Source organism: Bubalus bubalis, chromosome 3 (assembly GCF_019923935.1).
Source record: "Bubalus bubalis isolate 160015118507 breed Murrah chromosome 3, NDDB_SH_1, whole genome shotgun sequence".
NCBI classification, from domain to species: domain Eukaryota; kingdom Metazoa; phylum Chordata; class Mammalia; order Artiodactyla; family Bovidae; genus Bubalus; species Bubalus bubalis.
The window spans coordinates 53821351-53840204 of record NC_059159.1 but is presented as its reverse complement, the minus strand read 5'-3'; the positions used below and the strand labels follow the sequence as shown (position 1 = coordinate 53840204).

The 18854-nt window shown below is 39.3% G+C and overlaps 1 protein-coding gene across 2 annotated transcripts in view; it reads right to left on the bottom strand.

Moving 5' to 3' along the window:
* The window catches only part of RNF43 (ring finger protein 43), a 67184-nt gene extending 49025 nt beyond the window's left edge, over positions 1–18159 (bottom strand). Inside the window, exon 1 of one of the 2 annotated variants that reach the window (XM_025281228.3) lies at positions 14955–18159. In XM_025281228.3, the coding sequence (XP_025137013.3) occupies positions 14955–15206 (252 nt within the window). In that variant the 5' untranslated portion in view covers positions 15207–18159. The remainder of the gene's footprint in view (positions 1–14954) is intronic. The other variant, XM_025281229.3, reaches the window with a different exon arrangement.
* Positions 18160–18854: the final 695 nt, after the last annotated feature.

The window sequence follows — 18854 nt, the reverse complement described above, 5'->3', positions numbered from 1 at the left end:
TGGAAACCAAGTGGACCAGGGAGTTACATCTCCTCCATTTGTAACAGTAACCACTGAATGCTGTGCAAAGACTACCTTAGAGGTCAATGGGAGAACTAGCATTAGTCTTCCTGAACCGGAACATCCAAGTCCCAACCCGGGGTGTATGCACCCACTGTTCGGGTGTCAGCTACTGTAGTTTCTGGGTAGAGGTTGGCAACAGGAGAAAATCAGAACTTCTGGCAGCATTTACAAGGCAGGTGCAGTCATAAAGAACTTGACTTTTGATTCCATTGTCTCTGCCAGGACAGGTGGTTTGGTAGAAGTATGGAATCCTGCCAGACAGGCTCCAATTCAAACATCCCTTTAGAAAACAAAACAATAAAAATGGAAACAAAATGCCAAATCCTGTTCCATACCTTGAAGACTGATACTGCCTGAAAAACGGCATTTTCTATAATAACATTAATGTGGTTCAATCATACATCAACTCAGGAAGAAATGACATGACGAAAATGAAAGGTCTGCTGCAGGTTGGGTGCTTCCCTTATACTTCAAGTTATTCCTGTATATAAGCTAAAGGGACACACGTTTCAGTGAATTTTCTCCATATATTCTTAGTGTTTAAAAAGCCTCAAACCAATATAGTGTGGACCCTATATAAACTATGGCCTGCAGGTGACGCTGATGTGTGGGTCCATCGACTGTGAGAAGCGTGCCGCTCATGGAGGATGCTGATAATGGAGGAGGCTCTGCATGCACGGAAAGCGGGGGTGTGTGGTCGATTGCTATACCTTCCTCTCAGTTTCGCTGTGAACCTAAAACTCCTGGGCCGTGCCGTGCCGTGCTTAGCTGCTCAGTCATGTCTGACTCTTTGCAACCCCATGGACTGTAGCCCACCAGGCTCTTCTGGAATCGTGGAGTGGGTTGTCATGCCCTCCTCCAGGGCATCGTCCCAACCCAGTGATTGAACCCAGGTCTCCTGCATTGTAGATGGATTCTTTAGGTCTGAGCCACCAGAGAAGACCAAACCTAAAACTCCTAATTAAATAAAGTCTTGGGACCTCCCCGGGGCTCCACTAGCTGGGACTCCATGCTCCCAGCGTGGCAGGTGCTAGAGTTCAATCCCTGGTCGTTCACATACTGCAACTCAAGATCCCATGTGCTGCAGCCAAATACGTAAGCATTTAAAAAATAGAGTCTTAAAACAATCAAAAACAAGTAAATGAAATAAAACCCCTCAAAATTACAGTCTAATATCTGCGTAGGAGTAACACAGGCAAGTTAGCACTACCGAGTAGAATAAAAACCTTTGGTAAATCCTGCTTACCCCACCCATTCTGACTGAGTTTCCTAGTACTATAAACTAGTGTACTTAAAGTTTTGTGAGAATGGTCAGTTAATGAGTCCATCAAAGAGGCTGTATTTCTCTCTTAAAAAAAAAAAACACAAAAAACTATAGCATGTTAGTTCAGAACAGAGTAAAATATAAAGAACTGTTTCTGATGGCAAGGACAGATCACTGACAATTTTAGCAGGTCTGTCTTCAGGGCAAGCCCTTGTGATTGATGATGTAGGCTCCTAACCACAAGGTGGCCACAAGAAGGCCCCGAGGAGGAATGCCCAGAGAACCCTGTGGGCACTGTAGCTGCCGCTACTGAAATTGTGAGCATTCTTGCTGTTCCTGGAATTCTATTTCCAACCACTACTTTGTGGTTGCAATGAAGGGATAGAAAGAGACTGGAAATCTTCTAGAGCAATATTCTTTTCTGTTCATATTCACAGAGCCAAGAGTAAAATAACAACAATGTACTTTACCCAGGGCATAATTCTGCCTAAATCTGCTTGATCCACCACTTTATTTTTCCTGATTCTTGTTTTTGTTGTTGTTAGAAGAAAAGATAATCTGCAAATGGGTTCCAGAAAAACTGGAAAAAATTCGTGGATTCGAGAGAAGGATATTTAAGGAGCCATAATCTGAGAACAATACCCTGTAAATGTCCCTAAACGCAAGAACCAAAATATCAAGTGAATCATTGTTCTTACCCAGAAAATAATTTCTTAAAGTTACAGTCTTAATTTTCCTTAAATGATAAATTCCCCCTAGTCAGGCCCCAGAGATGAGACTACGAAGCTGGTGCTTAACATGGTCGTGCCTTTTTACGCCTGACTCAACCCAACAGTTTAAGTTCCTCCTTCATTTACCTGCCAAGACCTGAGTTCAGGCCCTGGGGTGCTGAGGGTTTCCTTTGTGGGAGAAAGTGACATCATCACCACCTCGGAGGCAGTGGGGGAATGCAGGGAATGCGGCTCCCAACACTGGTGATATCATCAACCGTCCTGGGAGAAGAGTTGAAGTACTGAAGGTCAAAAAAGAGGGGGTTTTGTTTCGAGTTTATCAGTAGTTTCTGATGTTCCCTAATATCAGATTTTAAAAGGGTAGGTGGAATAAAGGTACCTTTCCCCTTGCTAAGAACGTCAAGAACCAAACATACAGGAGTTAAGTCGTGACAGAGCTGCTCAGCTCATTTGTATCTTACCGGGGTACCTTACATCCAACCAAGGAAAAATAGAGCCTTGGTTACATTAGGCTCTCTCCCAGCCCTTAAATGAGTATATTCTTTGGGAAACTTGCTAATGTTGCAAGTTTGCATTCAAAATAAACTCTAGGCACTCACATAATCCCCCAGTCTCCTCCAAACTTTCTTTGATGTCCAACAACTAAGGACAAGAATCTTTGATTAGAAAACAATTTCTTTGGTTGGAAGAAAATTCTTTGCAGGGCGTGAACAGCAGGAGAAAGAAAAGATTTTTCTGAAGTGCAAACTAGTTGGAAACCCCCTGGGGAAAGAATCTGATTCCCAGTCTTTGAGAGGAACGGGCCTGCCTGTACAAGCCGCCTCCGCTGCTGGCCTCTGAGAAGGCGCTTTTGTGTCTACTGTAGGGCCCTCAGCAACAGCACGGCAGCCCTTCTCTTTATTTTTGCCAGCGGAAGTTTTCCAACTCTGGGGACACACAATGCAGAAAGTCACGGTTTAATAACAAGGCACAGTTACTAATCAGATGGCCCCACTTCCACTCCTTCCAAATGCCTCCATATGCTCACACACTAACGCTCTAACCCCCAACTCCATACAGGAACACCCATCAGCTTTTCTGAAATTAGTCTAACTAGTCAGCTTACTTATAATAATTCAACTTTACAAATTATTTTAGGAGCAGGTTCATAATCTTCCTTTTACTACCATGGTTCTGGGCTCTCTCTGGCCTTTTCAAGCCTTTCCAAAGGTTTGGTCACATTCACTTAGACATAAGCCAGTCATTGATGTCAGTGTGGTTTGGTCACTGGGACAGCCTTGATGAAGGATTTAGAATAGGGGTCCTCAATCTACTACGCGTATTTTAAAACTCCCCCCATAAAAGTCCTTTCTATGTGTGTTAACTGAATGCAAACACAGTATAGGACCAAAGGACTAAAGTGCAACTGAGCCTAGAGCTTAGTTTGGCTACTAATTTGTTGTGTGACTTTAAGGAATTTGGTCAGAATTTTTGGGGACCAAAAAAATCTGTGACCACCTACCAAATAAATCTTATCTCAAGGGGGAAAAAATAAGCAAATTACGTGCCCTTTTGTTTAATAAGTCTATTTCTGAAATAAGTATAACTTCTAAATGTCTAGAGCTGGAAAGAAACTTAAAGGTTATTTACTTATCCCACCAACCCTAACCCAACAGATGAAAGGTTAAATGACTTGCCTTTATCTTTTAAATGGTCACAAGGCACCTGTGAACTTTTCGTCTGTCCAAAGGGAGACAACTAAATTTCAAATAATCTCTGACAACAATAAAGATATGATGTATACAATACAGTTTACCAAGTTCACAGTAGGGAATAACCTAATGTTTTTGTCATAGCGGACAGGTAAATTACACTAAAACCAAGAGAATGAGAATAACAGTTAATATTGACTAAAGTCAATGATAATAATAAAAGCCTTGGTATTGAAGGCATTTTCTAAATATAGATGACATTCAAATATTTTTCCTCCAATTAAATAAATTAATTTAAAAAATATTTTTCACCTTCTATATAGTCCTAGTGTTTATTTTTTCTTTTGTGCAGTTTATGAAGATTTAAAATGAGCCAATGAGATCATCAATTCAAACAGAACTCCCAATGTGTTGAACTCTGTTTAAAGCTAAAATTTTTTATTTAATTTTACTACAATTTAACAGGAACTTCTCATTTTAGAAAGCCAGTTTGCGATTTGAAAAGAAAGCCAATTGTGTTTAGTTATTTGGACCTCTAAAGAAAATGCTACTGATGAGTATTATACATACAGGAATATTTATACAGGCAATATTATAACCTATACTTAACTGATAAAAGTGAAAATTAGAAGGTATGACTGTTTGGGCTGTAACTGTCCTCTAGATTTCAACTACTTGAAGTTGCCTGGGTTAAAATTTTACGTTTTTTGTTTACTTTTTCTTCAATCATAGAGGACCTCGAGACAGAATCACCACAGTCATTTGAATGACTCCTGAGAAGATGGAAACTGGCACTATAATGGCATTTATGCCTGCACTTCATGTTTGGCGTTCATCACACACTGCTTTCCACTGTTAAAGCTGCATCTCCTCAGTCGGTCTAGGCAAGGGGGCTGGCCTTGGTATTCCCATAGGACCTGCCACAGAGTATGGAAGGGAAGACCCCACAGTAGAGACCCCAAGAATAAGACATGGAGAGACTCCAGAGCAGTCCCCACTCTCAATAAGGATCTTGGCCTGGAGTTCATAAAGAGCCTCTGTTGCTTTGAAAACACAATGCAGGACAAAAGGCCGCCTGGCGCAGTGAGTCCCTGGCATAACTTCCTGTATGCACAGGCACGGGTAAAGTAATGCTGAGTTGCAGCAAGGTATTTTTCTGTCTGTTCACTTGTTTTTAAGTACGCCTTCTAGTTGAGTAGGGATCAAAGACGAAAGAGACCCTACGGCACTCCATAATATCTTCTTAATGGAATGTTCAGGGAGAAAATCTCTGCCAACATCTGCTTTTTAATCTTCCCACAATGACCCAAAGAAGTTTAAAATACATAAATAAGGTTTGCTAAAAATGCTGGCCAGTAAGATATGGCAGTAGATTGACTGGCAAAGCACTAATCTGAGTTTATTTCTTCCTCTGTAAAATGAAATGATTGGATTAGGGTTTTTTCTAACTTGAAATCTGATGATTATATTTTAATTTCAAATGGGGGCTATTCCTCTGCCCTCCCACCCAAAACTGTATTTTACCCCAGGTAAGGAAAACTGAATAGGAACTAATTTCAGTAAAAGACCAATAAAGTCCTTCACAAAATTTAAAAAGAATTAGGCCACAAGATTTTTAAAGTTAGATTAGCCAATATGATTCTAAGCAGAAGATATAACAGCGAAAGAACTCAAAACTGGAAGCATGTGAAAGATTTCTTTTTAAGAATGGATAACTTGTAATACTGTAGAAAGCAGGAGAAAAAAGAATGGAAATCTATGATCATTTTTTAGGAAACAGCAAGATTAGTAGGCATAAAACATAAGGTCTTCAGTCTTCTCCAAATTATTTTACAGAAATAAAGCAACAGAGTTTCTCAATTATCAATTATCATCAGTTAGTTATGCACAATAGTACCCTTTTGATATATTAGCATGCACAAAATTGATAGGTAACGATAACTGACTATGCTATTTAAAATTACAGTAATATATGGTTGATTTCCATCATAATAGAAGTGCTCTAGATTTTTAAAAAACAAACAGGGGTCTTGAAGATAGTTATATTGCCATCCCGAAGAAAGATCACTGCTTCAGATTCAGGATCATAATATCTAAATAAGATAATTTCCTATCTCCAGGAAAAATGTGAGACTTTGTGTTTACCATTTTAAAAACCCTAATTTAAATCACTTTGATTATTTTGGTGTTTCTGAATTTGAAATTAAATACAAACTCTAATATATTAAAAAATATCAAAAGAAAATGAACTGTAATGTTAAGAACCCAGATAAAAAGAAGAGTATGTAAAGTAGCTTATCTGTTATTTAAAAACAAACATGCAAGAAATAATGAAAGTTTTTTAAAGAGATTCAAAGTTTTCCGTTATAGCAAACAGAAACTGAATGGCCCAAGGCCTCCTACCTTAGGAAAAACAATGGGGCTTAAAGGACAGAAGACAGATGTGGAAAAGTCACTAGTTAGCTGGTTTTACAGCTCTGTTCTCTGACTTCAGGGACCAAACAGGCACCCAGGGCCACAACTGTTCTGCTTATATCAAAACAAATTAGTACAATATCTTTTATTCTTATGTGCCTTTGAGTGAAACCACCATGATGAAGGGTTGTAAGGAAATGGCACCCCACTCCAGTATTCTTGCCTGGAAAATCCCACGGATGGAGGGGAGCCTGGTGGGCTACAGTCCGTGGGGTTGCAACGAGTCGGACATGACTGAAGGGACTTAGCACACACACACACACAGGCATTTCTTGATGCAGTTTCACTTAATATTTGGAGAGCACAATTCCTTAACTACACATAAGCAGTCTTTGTCAAATACCAATTTTTGTATCTAAGGTCATCTTAGGTCAGGCCAACCTTCTTATAACTGCACCATAATACTGTTGTCTGTCTGACTTCTATTAATGTATACAAAGACTTTTCAAATTAACTAAACTCAAGGTAAGTTAGTTTTGAGAATTTGGTTTCATTTCTGAAATAACTGGGATTATTCTAGGATAACAGCTCTTAATCTAGAATCTTTAGATTCTTACATGTGTCTCAGAGATTCTCTCCACTGGGATTTTATGCAAAATTGTACATTAAGTACATATGGTCAATAACTTCCATCACATTTTCAAAGGGGCCAGTGACCCCCCACCTCCAAAAAAAAAGATTGAAAGCCACTGTGTTAGGGTATCTCAGGATCAGAATTGGGATTCACAAGCCCCAAGGACTAAGAAGGTAAGGTCCTTTGGATGCATGCTAATATCTTATAATTGGGTTTCCCAGGTGGTTCAGTGGTAAAGAATCTGCCTGCTAATGCAGAAGACATGGGTTCAAGATCCTTGGGTTGGGAAGATGCCCTGGATGAGGAAATGATAGCCCACTCCAGTATTCTTCTTGCCTGGAAAATTCCATGGACAGAGGAGCCTGGTGGGCTACACCCCAGGGGGGTCGCAAAGAATCAGACATGACTGAGCACAGCACACACGCACACACCATCTTATAATCACAGATTTTACATCAGTACCCCAAGACATTTTTCTTGGAAAATGAGAATTTCCTAAAAAGTAGGGATTGGGCTAGTTATTAAAACTAAGTAAGTGCTGTGTAAAGGATATTGATTATACCAAACAAATCGCTTATAGCCATGTTTACAGTTTGAAAATGACCATCAAGGAGACAGTATGCTGTCAGTGATAAGTCAGAGAGAGAACAGAGTGCAGCATGCTCTACCAAGCCCAAAGCACTCACAATAATCGACTTCAAAAAATGTACTTAAAAAATGTGATGAGATAAATAAGTCTGTTTTATCCTAGAGTGATCTCTGACCAATCACAGCCACTCGGCACCACCATAATGTTCCTTATATTCATTCAATAAATATTTATTGAGTACCTCCTATGGGAAAAGTACCAAGTACACTAAAGCCCTGTTCCCCAAAACACAGCTCTGAACTGAAGAGATGAAAGCCTTGCTTTCACAGAGCTCACAGCCTCCTGAGGGGAGACAGCATAAAAGTGTGCCACATTGCAGGAAGTTTACAAAGCAAAGCAAAGCAGGGGCGGAGAAGAGGAGCCCTGGGGGAACAGGAAGAGTCCCTCAGAACAGGCCCAGGAAGGCCTCACCGAGAAGGTGTATTTGACACTTGGGGCTGACATTTGAGGGACTAAGAGAAGAAAGTGCTTGGGATGTAAGTGGGACGAGGCAGTGGAAAGGCCCTGAGGTGGGAGCAGGCCTGGCTTAGCTGAAGGACAACAAGGTCACAGCGACTGGAGCAGAGTGAGGGCTGAGGAGGCAAGAGGTCCAGGTGCCAGGCCAGATCCTGCAGGCCCTCAGCAGCTCATTGTAAAAACTCTGGCTCCAACTCCAGCAATTCTCAACAAAACAATGAATGCAGGTCACAGAGTCAGCTCAGAGGGCTTCCGAGACATAAAGTTGGCACCCTGCTTCACCAATAGCTGAATCACCAAATTGAGCAACACAGGTCCCAATAGAGGATATTGGGACCATATCCCACATCTCAGCCATTGACAGAATTTTAGCTTTTGAGGATTTCCCTGAGAAAAGCACATCCTTGGATAACTTAAAAAGTGGACTATTCATCTATCTCCTGCAAAGTATACAGGGTCCATTTATTTCTGTGTAACTTTGTTCTAAGATAATTAACTTGCTTTCTCTCTCATTAAGTTTCCTTTTCTACAAAATGGAATATCACCTGTATTTGGTTTGCAAGTATTTGTGAATCATTTTAAGCTCCTTGGAAGAAAATCACTACAGAAATTTGATGGAATATCATCATACACTTCTCTAACAACAATACCCTGCTATCAATTCTGGTTCCTGACAGAACATTTATAATAGTACATTGCTCATTTATAACATCTTTTCCTCTATTGGAGAAGGAAATGGCAACCCACTCCAGTGTTCTTGCCTGGAGAATCCCAGGGACGGGGGAGCCTGGTGGGCTGCCGTCTGTGGGGTCGCACAGAGTTGGGCACGACTGAAGCGACTTAGCAGCAGCAGCAGCAAGGGAGAGGGGGAAGCACATAAAAGTTCCAATAAATACTTCTCAGTGGATAAAATGTAAAGGCTTTTTTTTATTGAAAACAAAAACAAAACCTTGAGCCTCAGGGATATCTTTAAAACTGTGTAAAAAGTTAACTATGACTAATTTGTAGATAAAGAAAATTACAACACACACACACACACACACACACTGTTTACCACAAAAACCAAGGAAATGCCTATTCCTGGAATCAGCTCAAAGGACACTAAATAGCCTGATAGGGGCAATAACCAAGGGCACAGCTCATTCATTACTTCCTACAACCAGACAGATTTATGAATTTGAACTTACAACAATTCTGCGGGATTTCCACATGAAGTACAGAATGATTATATATACAAATCTGTCTGATGGGTACTTTTACATAAGTGAGATATCTCCTTAACCTGAAAAACTATCAATAAAAATATCTGCAGCTTCCTTCTCTCTTCTGGGTGCCACGCTTCTGACAACAAAGCCCAGTCAAGCTGGGATCCCAGGAGGCAAGCACCTCGGCCTGCCTGTGTGCATAGAGGGTTTACATCCGATGGTATACTTCTGACTCCATTCCAAAGTCAACTATAAATTAACTGAATTTTCTGCACCCCCCCACTAACAGAAATAACTGAGAGTTGACTGTACTTCAAATAGTTATACTTCTTTTAAAGGCTGGCCTCAAAGCTACAAAATCTTTGAAATCTCTGCTTCCAAGAAGCTCTGACTTGAGCAATGACAGCTAGATGCATGCTACTTCAAAGCTTATTATTTCATGTTCCTATGTTAGATAACTTACTGTTATAAAATGAAGAGAAAGGTAATGATAATTGTTACACTAAAACAGATATACCAAGTAAATAACATTCTGATTTACAAATGTCTTTGTAAATGAAGCTCAAATGAAGAGAAATAGAAGAAATACATATAGTTTGGATTAACTGCAGAGAACAGTACTCATCATTTGCATTCTCTTCTGTTCTGGAAATAAATTCATCATTTATATAAGGCCTACCCTGGTGTTCATCTGCAGCATTTTAGATGTACAAAATTTTAGAGTGAGAAAAGCATGAGCTCTGGGGTTCAAGCTCCAGCTGTGCCACTTACTTTTAGACTTTGGCAAATAGCTTGAGACTCACTTTGAGCCTCCATTTCTTTACCTATAATATGTGAAAATAAAAGTACTGTATGTCTACTGTATGATATCACTTATATGTGGAATCTAAAAAATACAACAACTAGTGAATATAACAACAAAAAAAGAAGAAGACTCACAGAGAACGAACTAGTGGCTCTCCCAGTGGGGGCAGGGAGGAGGAGCGGCAATACAGGGCTGGAAGAGTAGGAGGTACCAGTATTACGTATAAAATAAGCTACAAGGACATACTGTACAACACAGGGAATATAGCCAATATTTTATAATAACTATAAATGGAGTCACACCTTCAATAATTGTGAATCACTATATTGTATATTTGTAACTTATATGCTGTCCAGTGTGCGCTTAGTCGTGTCTGACTCTTGCGACCCCATAGACTGTAGCCTGCCAGGCTCCTCTGTTCATGGGATTCTTCAGTCCAGAATACTGGGGTGGGTTGCCATTTCCTTCTCTAGGGCATCTTCCCAACCCAGGAATCGAACCCGGGTCTTCTGCCTTGCAGGTAGATTCTTTACCGACTGAGCTACGAGGGAAGCCCTGTGACTTATATAATATTGTACATTAACTCTACTTCAGCTAAAAACACAATTAAAAAACATCCGCCCTAGTCTTAAAAAAAAAAAAGGACTGTATTTCTCTCTCGAAGGTATAGTGAAGATTCAGTGAGCTAATACATGTAAAGTGCATGGCACGTTAAAGTTCAGTTATGCAGGTGCAAATCTAAAGCCTAGAAAGGTAAAAACTATCTTGTCACCCAACTACTTAGTGGCAGGATTGGAGCTAAAAGTCAAGTCCCTTTAGTTATAGTTTAATCACTTTGTCAACTGCAAGTTTGCTATACAGCATTGTCTCTCTGGCTTTGGCCAAAACTTAAACTATGAAGTTTTCTCTTCCTCCCCAAAACGTTCACTTCAGGCCCTGACTACAAATAAAGCGAGAATGCAAAGGTAGGATAACTATGTGTTGACTAATAGGTAAACGAAGGGGCAAGCAGAGACACCGCAAGGGGGAATTTGTCCAGGAGGTGTTCTCTGCTGCTGGCCAAATGCTGCACTACCACAGCTTCCACTGTAGGTCTGAAGCCTCAGGGCAGCACATTCTAATCTTGATCATAACTTTAACCTGGAGTCTAAGAAAATCCAGGACAACCAGCTGAGCAGGAAGAATGTGATGGTGAAAGAATCAGTGACCTCTCCTGAGCTACACTAAGATCCTCTTGGGCTTCTGCTTTGAGGAGAAGGAAAATGAATTTTGGGTTGTCCCTCTAAGTCACGTTTATTAATAAAGAGCAAGAATGGAGAAAGAAAACAGGACTGTAATCATTTTTAGAAGTGGTAGCAACAATATCACTAAGAAATAATATAAACAAATGTTGATAAGAGGTTAACAAACCAGAAAGCTGGGCAATGGGACAGCACATAAGCTCCAGCTCATTTTCCTTCTACAGTTGTATAAACCAGGAGAAAAAAAGAGTATATTCGAAAGAATGGTCAAAACAATAACAATAATAGTGTAATCGCTCCCAGTGTCTTTATCACACTGCCAAGTAATTAGTTTCCTTGACATGAATTTGTGTGTGTGTGTGTCCCCCACATTCTGCTTTTTCTTTGAGATATAACTGATATATAACACTGTATTATTTGCAGGTGTATAATATGATGACATACATATATATTGTGAAATGATCCCCACAATAAGTTTAGTTAACATCCATCATTACTTGTAATTATAAAAAAAATTTTTTTTGGACCTGGATTTTTGATGGCTAGTTAGGGAAATACTGAGATGGAAGAGTGGTAGAAGGTTATCCTAAATATAAACATTAAATGGGAAACAGATTTAAAAAGGAGCAGGAAATCAGAAAAGAGGGCGAGACAGGATTTTGGCAAATGTAGAGGAAAGCTAAGAAGTAGACACTTTAAAGACAATGGCAAACCCGTACAGGGATTTGAAATAATACGGTTGTGCAGAGAAGCAGCTCTTGGGCCAAATAGGAAGGAAAACAATATAATTTGGTCAAGACTCAGATGGGGAGTTTTGAAACGGACAAGAGACGATTTGAGAAATCAAAGAAATATGGCCAAGGCAACATTTCCTCTTTTATTTTGACTTTCTTATAGTACTTTAAAGAGAATATTATCATTTAAGACTCTGAACATATACTGTACAATGGATATAACTCTTGGTAAAGAGAAAACTGAGGAATAAGAATCAGGACAAAAATCCACCAAGACCTGGTCTTGTATATATAGTCATCAGATGAAGCTGAGACAGACAAAATTATTTTAGGAGAAAGTTCTGTGGTCTATTTTATTATTAAACAGAATAATAATATCTGGGGTACACCGTCACAGATGTTTCTCTTTGTTTAAGGAAAATCCAAACTAATACAAATGAAAATCCAGTTAATTTGGTCCTTATGAAATAGTACATACAATGAAATAACTGAACAAAATGTAAAGACATGTCAGATATTAGGAAACTTCTGGAAATTACAGAAACCACAATAAGGCAGTCATCATTATTTTTTTAAATCATTGTCCTCATAACTTCACATTTCCCAATGCATTGCATGCCCAATTTTACAAAGCCTTAACTGTATCTTTGAAGATAATCAAGCTTAACAGGCAGCTAGAATAATTCATAGGTAGAAGGATATATAGAATTATCCAAAATTCTGCAACGCCAACAGAGAAAACTGTCTTTGGATTTGTGATACCAGGGGACAGATATCCACCAAGAAAGCTAAAGTGCAGCAAAGCACAGCTCTAGGACATTTAAACAGAACTTGAGCTGAGTGGAAGGCTTGGTTAACCACAGTTGAGTAAACCTGTGTTGCAGTGTAATCTGATAAGGAACAAACAGCATGGATTCTAGAAGTTTACACCATGTGTCCCTAACACGCTAGACTTCTTTGAAAGAGTTAATCAAATAGTGGATAAAAAAGAACTGATGCAGCTCATTCAAAAGTTTTTTTTTAAGTCTCTCATAAGAGATTATTAAGAAAACTTAGTAATTATTGTGGATTAAAACTTGATTAATAGACAATAAACCAGGACCAATACTGAAAATCTCCAAAGATTAATACTAAGCTAGTATACAAATTTATTACTGACCCTGACACAGAAGAAGCTTGCACGGAGAGAAAAGGTGAAGAAAAGACTGAAAGCTGCCAATGATGCAAACTATCTACTGGAAAGCCTGGAAAGGTCCTGCTAAATAACAATGAAGTTCGCTCTTCACAAAGTGAATAAGCAATACTTAAAGGACAGTGATAGACTCAAAGTTAATATGTGGAGAAAAAGGATTAAGCAACACTTACCAGTATGAGAAAAAGGGCAAAATAGAAGACATGATAAAGATTGACAAAGTAATAAATCACAAAGAGAATGCCAGCTAATATCTCTTACATACCTTTTCCTTTATGAATATACAGAAACTTTACATAGAGATGTATTATAATAGAAGACAAAAAATTTAAAATAAAAGAGGACACTATTTAACGCAGCATATAATTAACCCATTGAACATGCTGCCACAGGATATTAAGGCACAAAGCTTAGTACAGCTTCCAAGGCCTCAGAGCTACCAGAATATGATTCCGTCCTGAAATAACTTAGGGCAAGAAATGAAAATGGAGTACATACCTCATGCTTCAGGGTATTAACCAGGCAAAGTCAAGAAGGAAGTTTCCTTCCTAATTGTTGTATTCAAAATGATTTATGGTTTCAACGTTTAGATATTCCGAAGTCTGTCCTAAAGTTCAAATTAAATAGACTCTTTTCCAAAAATTCTTACACTATTTTTTCCAGATATATTCTTTTTGCCTATTTTTCTAAATAGCAGAGCCTTCCTTTTCACCCAATTCTTCTTCCACTTCACTTATCCCAGCTTCAAAATATTGCCCAAGAAGTGATCATGAAGAGCCACTAAGATATACATAAAACTCCGTGTTGGGCAAAGAGAGTTCTATAATTTGTTAAATTTTCTCAGCTTTTCCCTTTGGGTGGACCAAAATTTAAATTTATACTATACTTTGGTTCTGTTCATATCACGCAATAAAAATCTGAGCTTGATTTAACATTTTCACCTGTAACCGAGAGCTACAGCAAGAAATGTCCTTTGATAAAATGAATTTTAATCAATAAGTAATATAATTTTATAGAATAAGATACTAGAATGCCACATTAAAAAGGCAGAGCCCTCCAGGCTCTACCTTTGGAGGGTGGGGGTAGGGGGTATGAGCAATTCATCTATGAAATGCTATGGCCTCAGTCAGTTCATCAATTAAACACATATAGAGCAGGCTATGAATGAGTTATAGGCAAAATTCACAACTGCAAAGCCTAAGAAAGTGTCTGAAAAACTCTGTGGGTCAATAAAACACAGATGTTAAATTTAAAATTTTTGAAAATAATAAAATTAAGTGTAGACAAGTCTAAAGTGATCAGGAGGCAGGTTTACAGCTTGTGTCCATTTTGTAATCCAATCCTCTCCATTTGGGGCTTAGCAATAGGGGGCCACACATGGTATAAGGCCAACCGTAGCATTCAAGCTTGACTGAATTTTAAAAGTGACACAATGATCAAATATGCTCCGAAGGCATTCTAGAACGTCAGTGTGCTGCTGACCATCAAAATCAACCTTAGTGCTCACCTCAAATCTAAAACAGGATATAAGTACACTCTTTGAGTTAATTAAATACAAGCCCATATATTTCATCTATTAAAAAAAAAAAGTGTCTAGAATATATCACTTGCAAAGAAAGGTCTTATTATGTAATATAGTGTAATACCAGAGTTAAAAATAAGCAGATGATCTTATAAAATACAGCATTTACATTTCTTCTAGAGTATAAACTCAGAATTTGCTTTAGAATGTCAATAAGTAACATGTTTAACAAGATGAAACAAATAGAAAGCCAGGCAGCAGAGCCCTTCTGTGGAATTCGATTTGGGAGACAAAAGAAGGAAGGTATATTTCAAACAGATGGAAAGTGAAAAATAATAAAAGTCATCCTTACCTGCATTAATTTTCCTTCTGCTGGAGTTATTTCAGCAACACCAGCAAACACGCCTTCCAAAGTGAGATTCAGTTTTCCTGTGGGGTCCATTTTCAAGGGGATCACTCTGATAATAGCCTTCTGCTCAGCTGATCTTTCAGACTCCACCGCTGCTGCCAGTACCAGTCCTGTGCGTCCAAAGCCTGCCTGCAGGGTAGCCATCAGCAGCCAGGGCCAGAGGGCAGCCAGCTGTAGCTGGTGGCCACCACTCATGCTACCAGCTGCAGCGATGCACTTCGGCCATACATACTGCTTCCAGTAGCTAAGACCAAACGCAGGTTCTCACATCCAGACAAATGGAGGAAAAGAAACTTCTGCGTCCGTTTCAGAAAGCCGAGTCGTAGTTTTGGCCCTTCCTTTCTCTAAAGTATATTTCCAAGGACAGGTGGTATTCCCGCTCAAGCAGGGAAGAAGGTTATTGTCAGCCTACTTCTGCTTCAGGTATGTCATTTTCTCCCATCTTCACTACGATTAGTAAAGATATCGCACTTCTCTTTGGAATTTTCAGTGTTGCTTGAGGTTGAATGTCACATCCTGAATTTTTATTATGTCAGATCACCTGGTGCTGGTCTTCCATATGCAACAAGTCCTCGAGCCACTAAACCCAATGTTAATGAACAAAACAAGGCAAAGTAAACGACCAAGGCCGTGCATCAAAGGTGAGAGTGAAAAACTCCAGCTCAGAAAATGAAGAGGTGGCCCCTTTAAGTTACAAAACTTGTCAATGGTAAAAGACTAAAGATCACAGAGCTTCTTTTTTAAGGGGAAGAAGAGGGAACAATATTTCAGACCACACCTTGAGAGATGGCCAAAGATGCTACATGTATTCATAAAAGTTTCAACATTAAACTGTATTTCAGTGTAGCCAAAGTTCCAGGCCCACCGAACCTATAACACTTTTCATGAACTTAAATATACTATGAGTTTTAAATTTTCTACCTAGATTTGCCAGTAAGTTAGGTGCTAATTTATGTCTTCACATATTCACAGGATAAATCTGAGCATCACAATCTTTTCCAATTTTCATAATTCGAAGAGTATTTGAAAAGGTTGGCTTTCCAATTATCTTTTCCAGTTGAAATTCATATTTCTATCTTTATTTTCCTTTCTATCTTAGGGATTCCTCCTTTTATTCTCCTACTTGAGAATGCCAAGCACTGTGATTTCCCATGAGATGATTTTGGAAACTACTTTATTATCCAGATCTTATAATCTGTAATTTTCTGGGTTCATAGTAAAACAAAGGACTATTCCTAACACGTTTTCAAATTCCTTGAGGGGGTGGGGAATAAAAGATAGGGGGAGTAAGGAGGTGATTAGTCTACAGGCTCTAAGTAGAATGCCCTGAAAAAGTAAAAATAATCCTGAGTAGAGTAGATCTGTGCTATTTCTAGGCACACTTGAGAATTTGGGTCTTTGTACAAACAAAATCTTATTCTAAGATTTCAAAATGTGCACCCTTTAGTAAATATAAATGCACTTCAACCACAAAGCCCACTGTGTTCAGAGGTCAAGTTAAAAAATCTTATTAAGTCTTCAGAATAAGTGCTGAAAAGCCAAGCAATTGAATATGAACCTGTTATATAGATTCCTTTCTTTCGCTGAGGCAGAGGGAGAAAAAAAAGAATTTCAAAAGAAATCTGCAAACCTGTTGTGCTGTCGGGCCCACTGGAATCCACGGGGGTGAAACAAATTCAATTATGCTTTTATAGATCCTGCTCAAGAAAAGGTTTCAACTGCTTAACCAAGTACAGTTCATTCTTCCACCTTCTTACTCTGCAACCAAACCAAGTGCCCCACACTGCAGGTAGGAGCCGAGAAATTCCGCAGCCTGAAAAAATAATCCATGCAGGTCAAAGGCAGAAACTTACTCCAAGGTTAGAGCTACTGTCCCCAAAGAATTCTAAAAACACTTAGAGAGGATCCAAAACCATTTCTGAAATCTCCTTTCTAACAAAAGTCCTTTTTCTCCCCAAACAGCATATAAAAATGATGAGATCTTGAAAGAGCAAAGAAGCAAATACATCAGCAACAATTCACTACCAGGAACACAGACAATCCCAAAGGGAGAAGGCAAGGTCTCTGAATCATGGATAGACTTGGAAAGTTCGGAAGGATTCAAGTGCTTCCCTTCCAGAAAGACAATTCTGGATCAACTCCCTAGAGGAGGAAGCCTGTGGTTTGTAATTGGTGTTCTAGCTCGGACTCCCTCCCCTGGGACTGCAATCACGCTCTCTACCTGCTGACACAGTGAGGGTGGAGCAGCCAGAGGCAGCCGCCCCGTCCCGCCCCCTCCTCCTGGCTGCCTGGGGCACGGTGCGCGCACACTTCACCGGACACGTTCCTGAGCTCGCTCTTCTCTCGGCTCCCCAACTCCCTCTATTGAGCCACGGCCAAACTGCACCCAGTTCAGTCCTCAATACCTTTCTCTGAGGAAGCAAGTTCCCACAAGTAAATCAAGGCCACCTGAACAGATAGGTAAGCAGATTCTGCACCCAAGAGACAGAGATGGCGGGATGAGGAAATAAAGACCAAAAAAAAAAAAAAAAAAAAAGGAAACCCATAAGATAAAATAATGGACACAACGTTTTGCAAATATAAGTTCAAAGGGATGTCTCCTCATCCAGGTTTCAGTGTCTATAAAGGCCACAAAGTCAGAATAATGTGATCCTGTGCTGTAGTTCTCACTCACTGATTTATTGCTGTCTTAAGTCAGCTACCCTGGCAAGAATTCTGTCCATTTTATGAAGTTTTGCTTCAGCTCCTGCAAATTTAAATTCAGTAGCTCTTTTCTAAACTGTGCCTGTACCAGGCTTTTACATTAGGTGATGCCAGAGGGCTGGAATCTGTTATATTCTTCTTACAACCCTGGGATGTGAAATAATACTATGGATCAGACCTGGGCCTTCAATGTGAAACTGAAAGTAAGTCTATATCATAAATACAAGTAAAGGGGTAAATATATATGCTTAATAAGAAGAGTGTAGACAAAAAGAAAACTAATTTTTGGTTAATTACCACATTTGTGAAAAATAATCCTTCTAGTAACTTTTACCCGGAGAAGGCGATGGCACCCCACTCCAGTACTCTTGCCTGGAAAATCCCATGGACAGAGGAGCCTGGTAGGCTGCAGTCCATGGGGTCTCGAAGAGTCGAACACGACTGAGCGACTTCGCTTTCACTTTTCACTCATGCATTGGAGAAGGAAATGGCAACCCACTCCAGTGTTCTTGCCTGGAGAATCCCAGGGACGGGGGAGCCTGGTGGGCTGCCGTCTATGGGGTCGCACAGAGTCGGACACGACTGAAGCGACTTAGCAACAACAATAGCAACAAGTAACTTTTACCACATTTGTGAACCATAACCCTTCTAGTAACATTATCTTTAGAAAGAATGCAAAGGTTTCTGATGTATGTTTCTAAAATTTGAATTTTCAAAATGACCAGATTGTATTTGACTGTGGCCAGACATTTTATTTTTAACCTGATGCCAATAATCTTTCCAAACTGTACAAATGAACAATGATGTGAATATGATTAACAGTACACTTAAAAAAGGTTAAGATTTATGCTACATGCTTATTGTGGTTAAAAAGTACATTTTAAATTGTGGCAAGAAGCACATAAAATTTAAAACAATTTCTAACGTGCACAAAAGAATTGTGCAAATTGATCACCTGTAAAATGTGGAGAATAATAACTGCATTGTAGCTTTGTTGTCAAGATTAAATGACATAATGCCTCTGAAGGCAAAAGGTATGAGTGACCTAGTCACCTTGAGAATTTTATCCCTAAAGAGGGTTTACAGTCTAATTTGAAAAGATACATTTACCCCAGTGTTCACAGCAGCACCATTTACAAT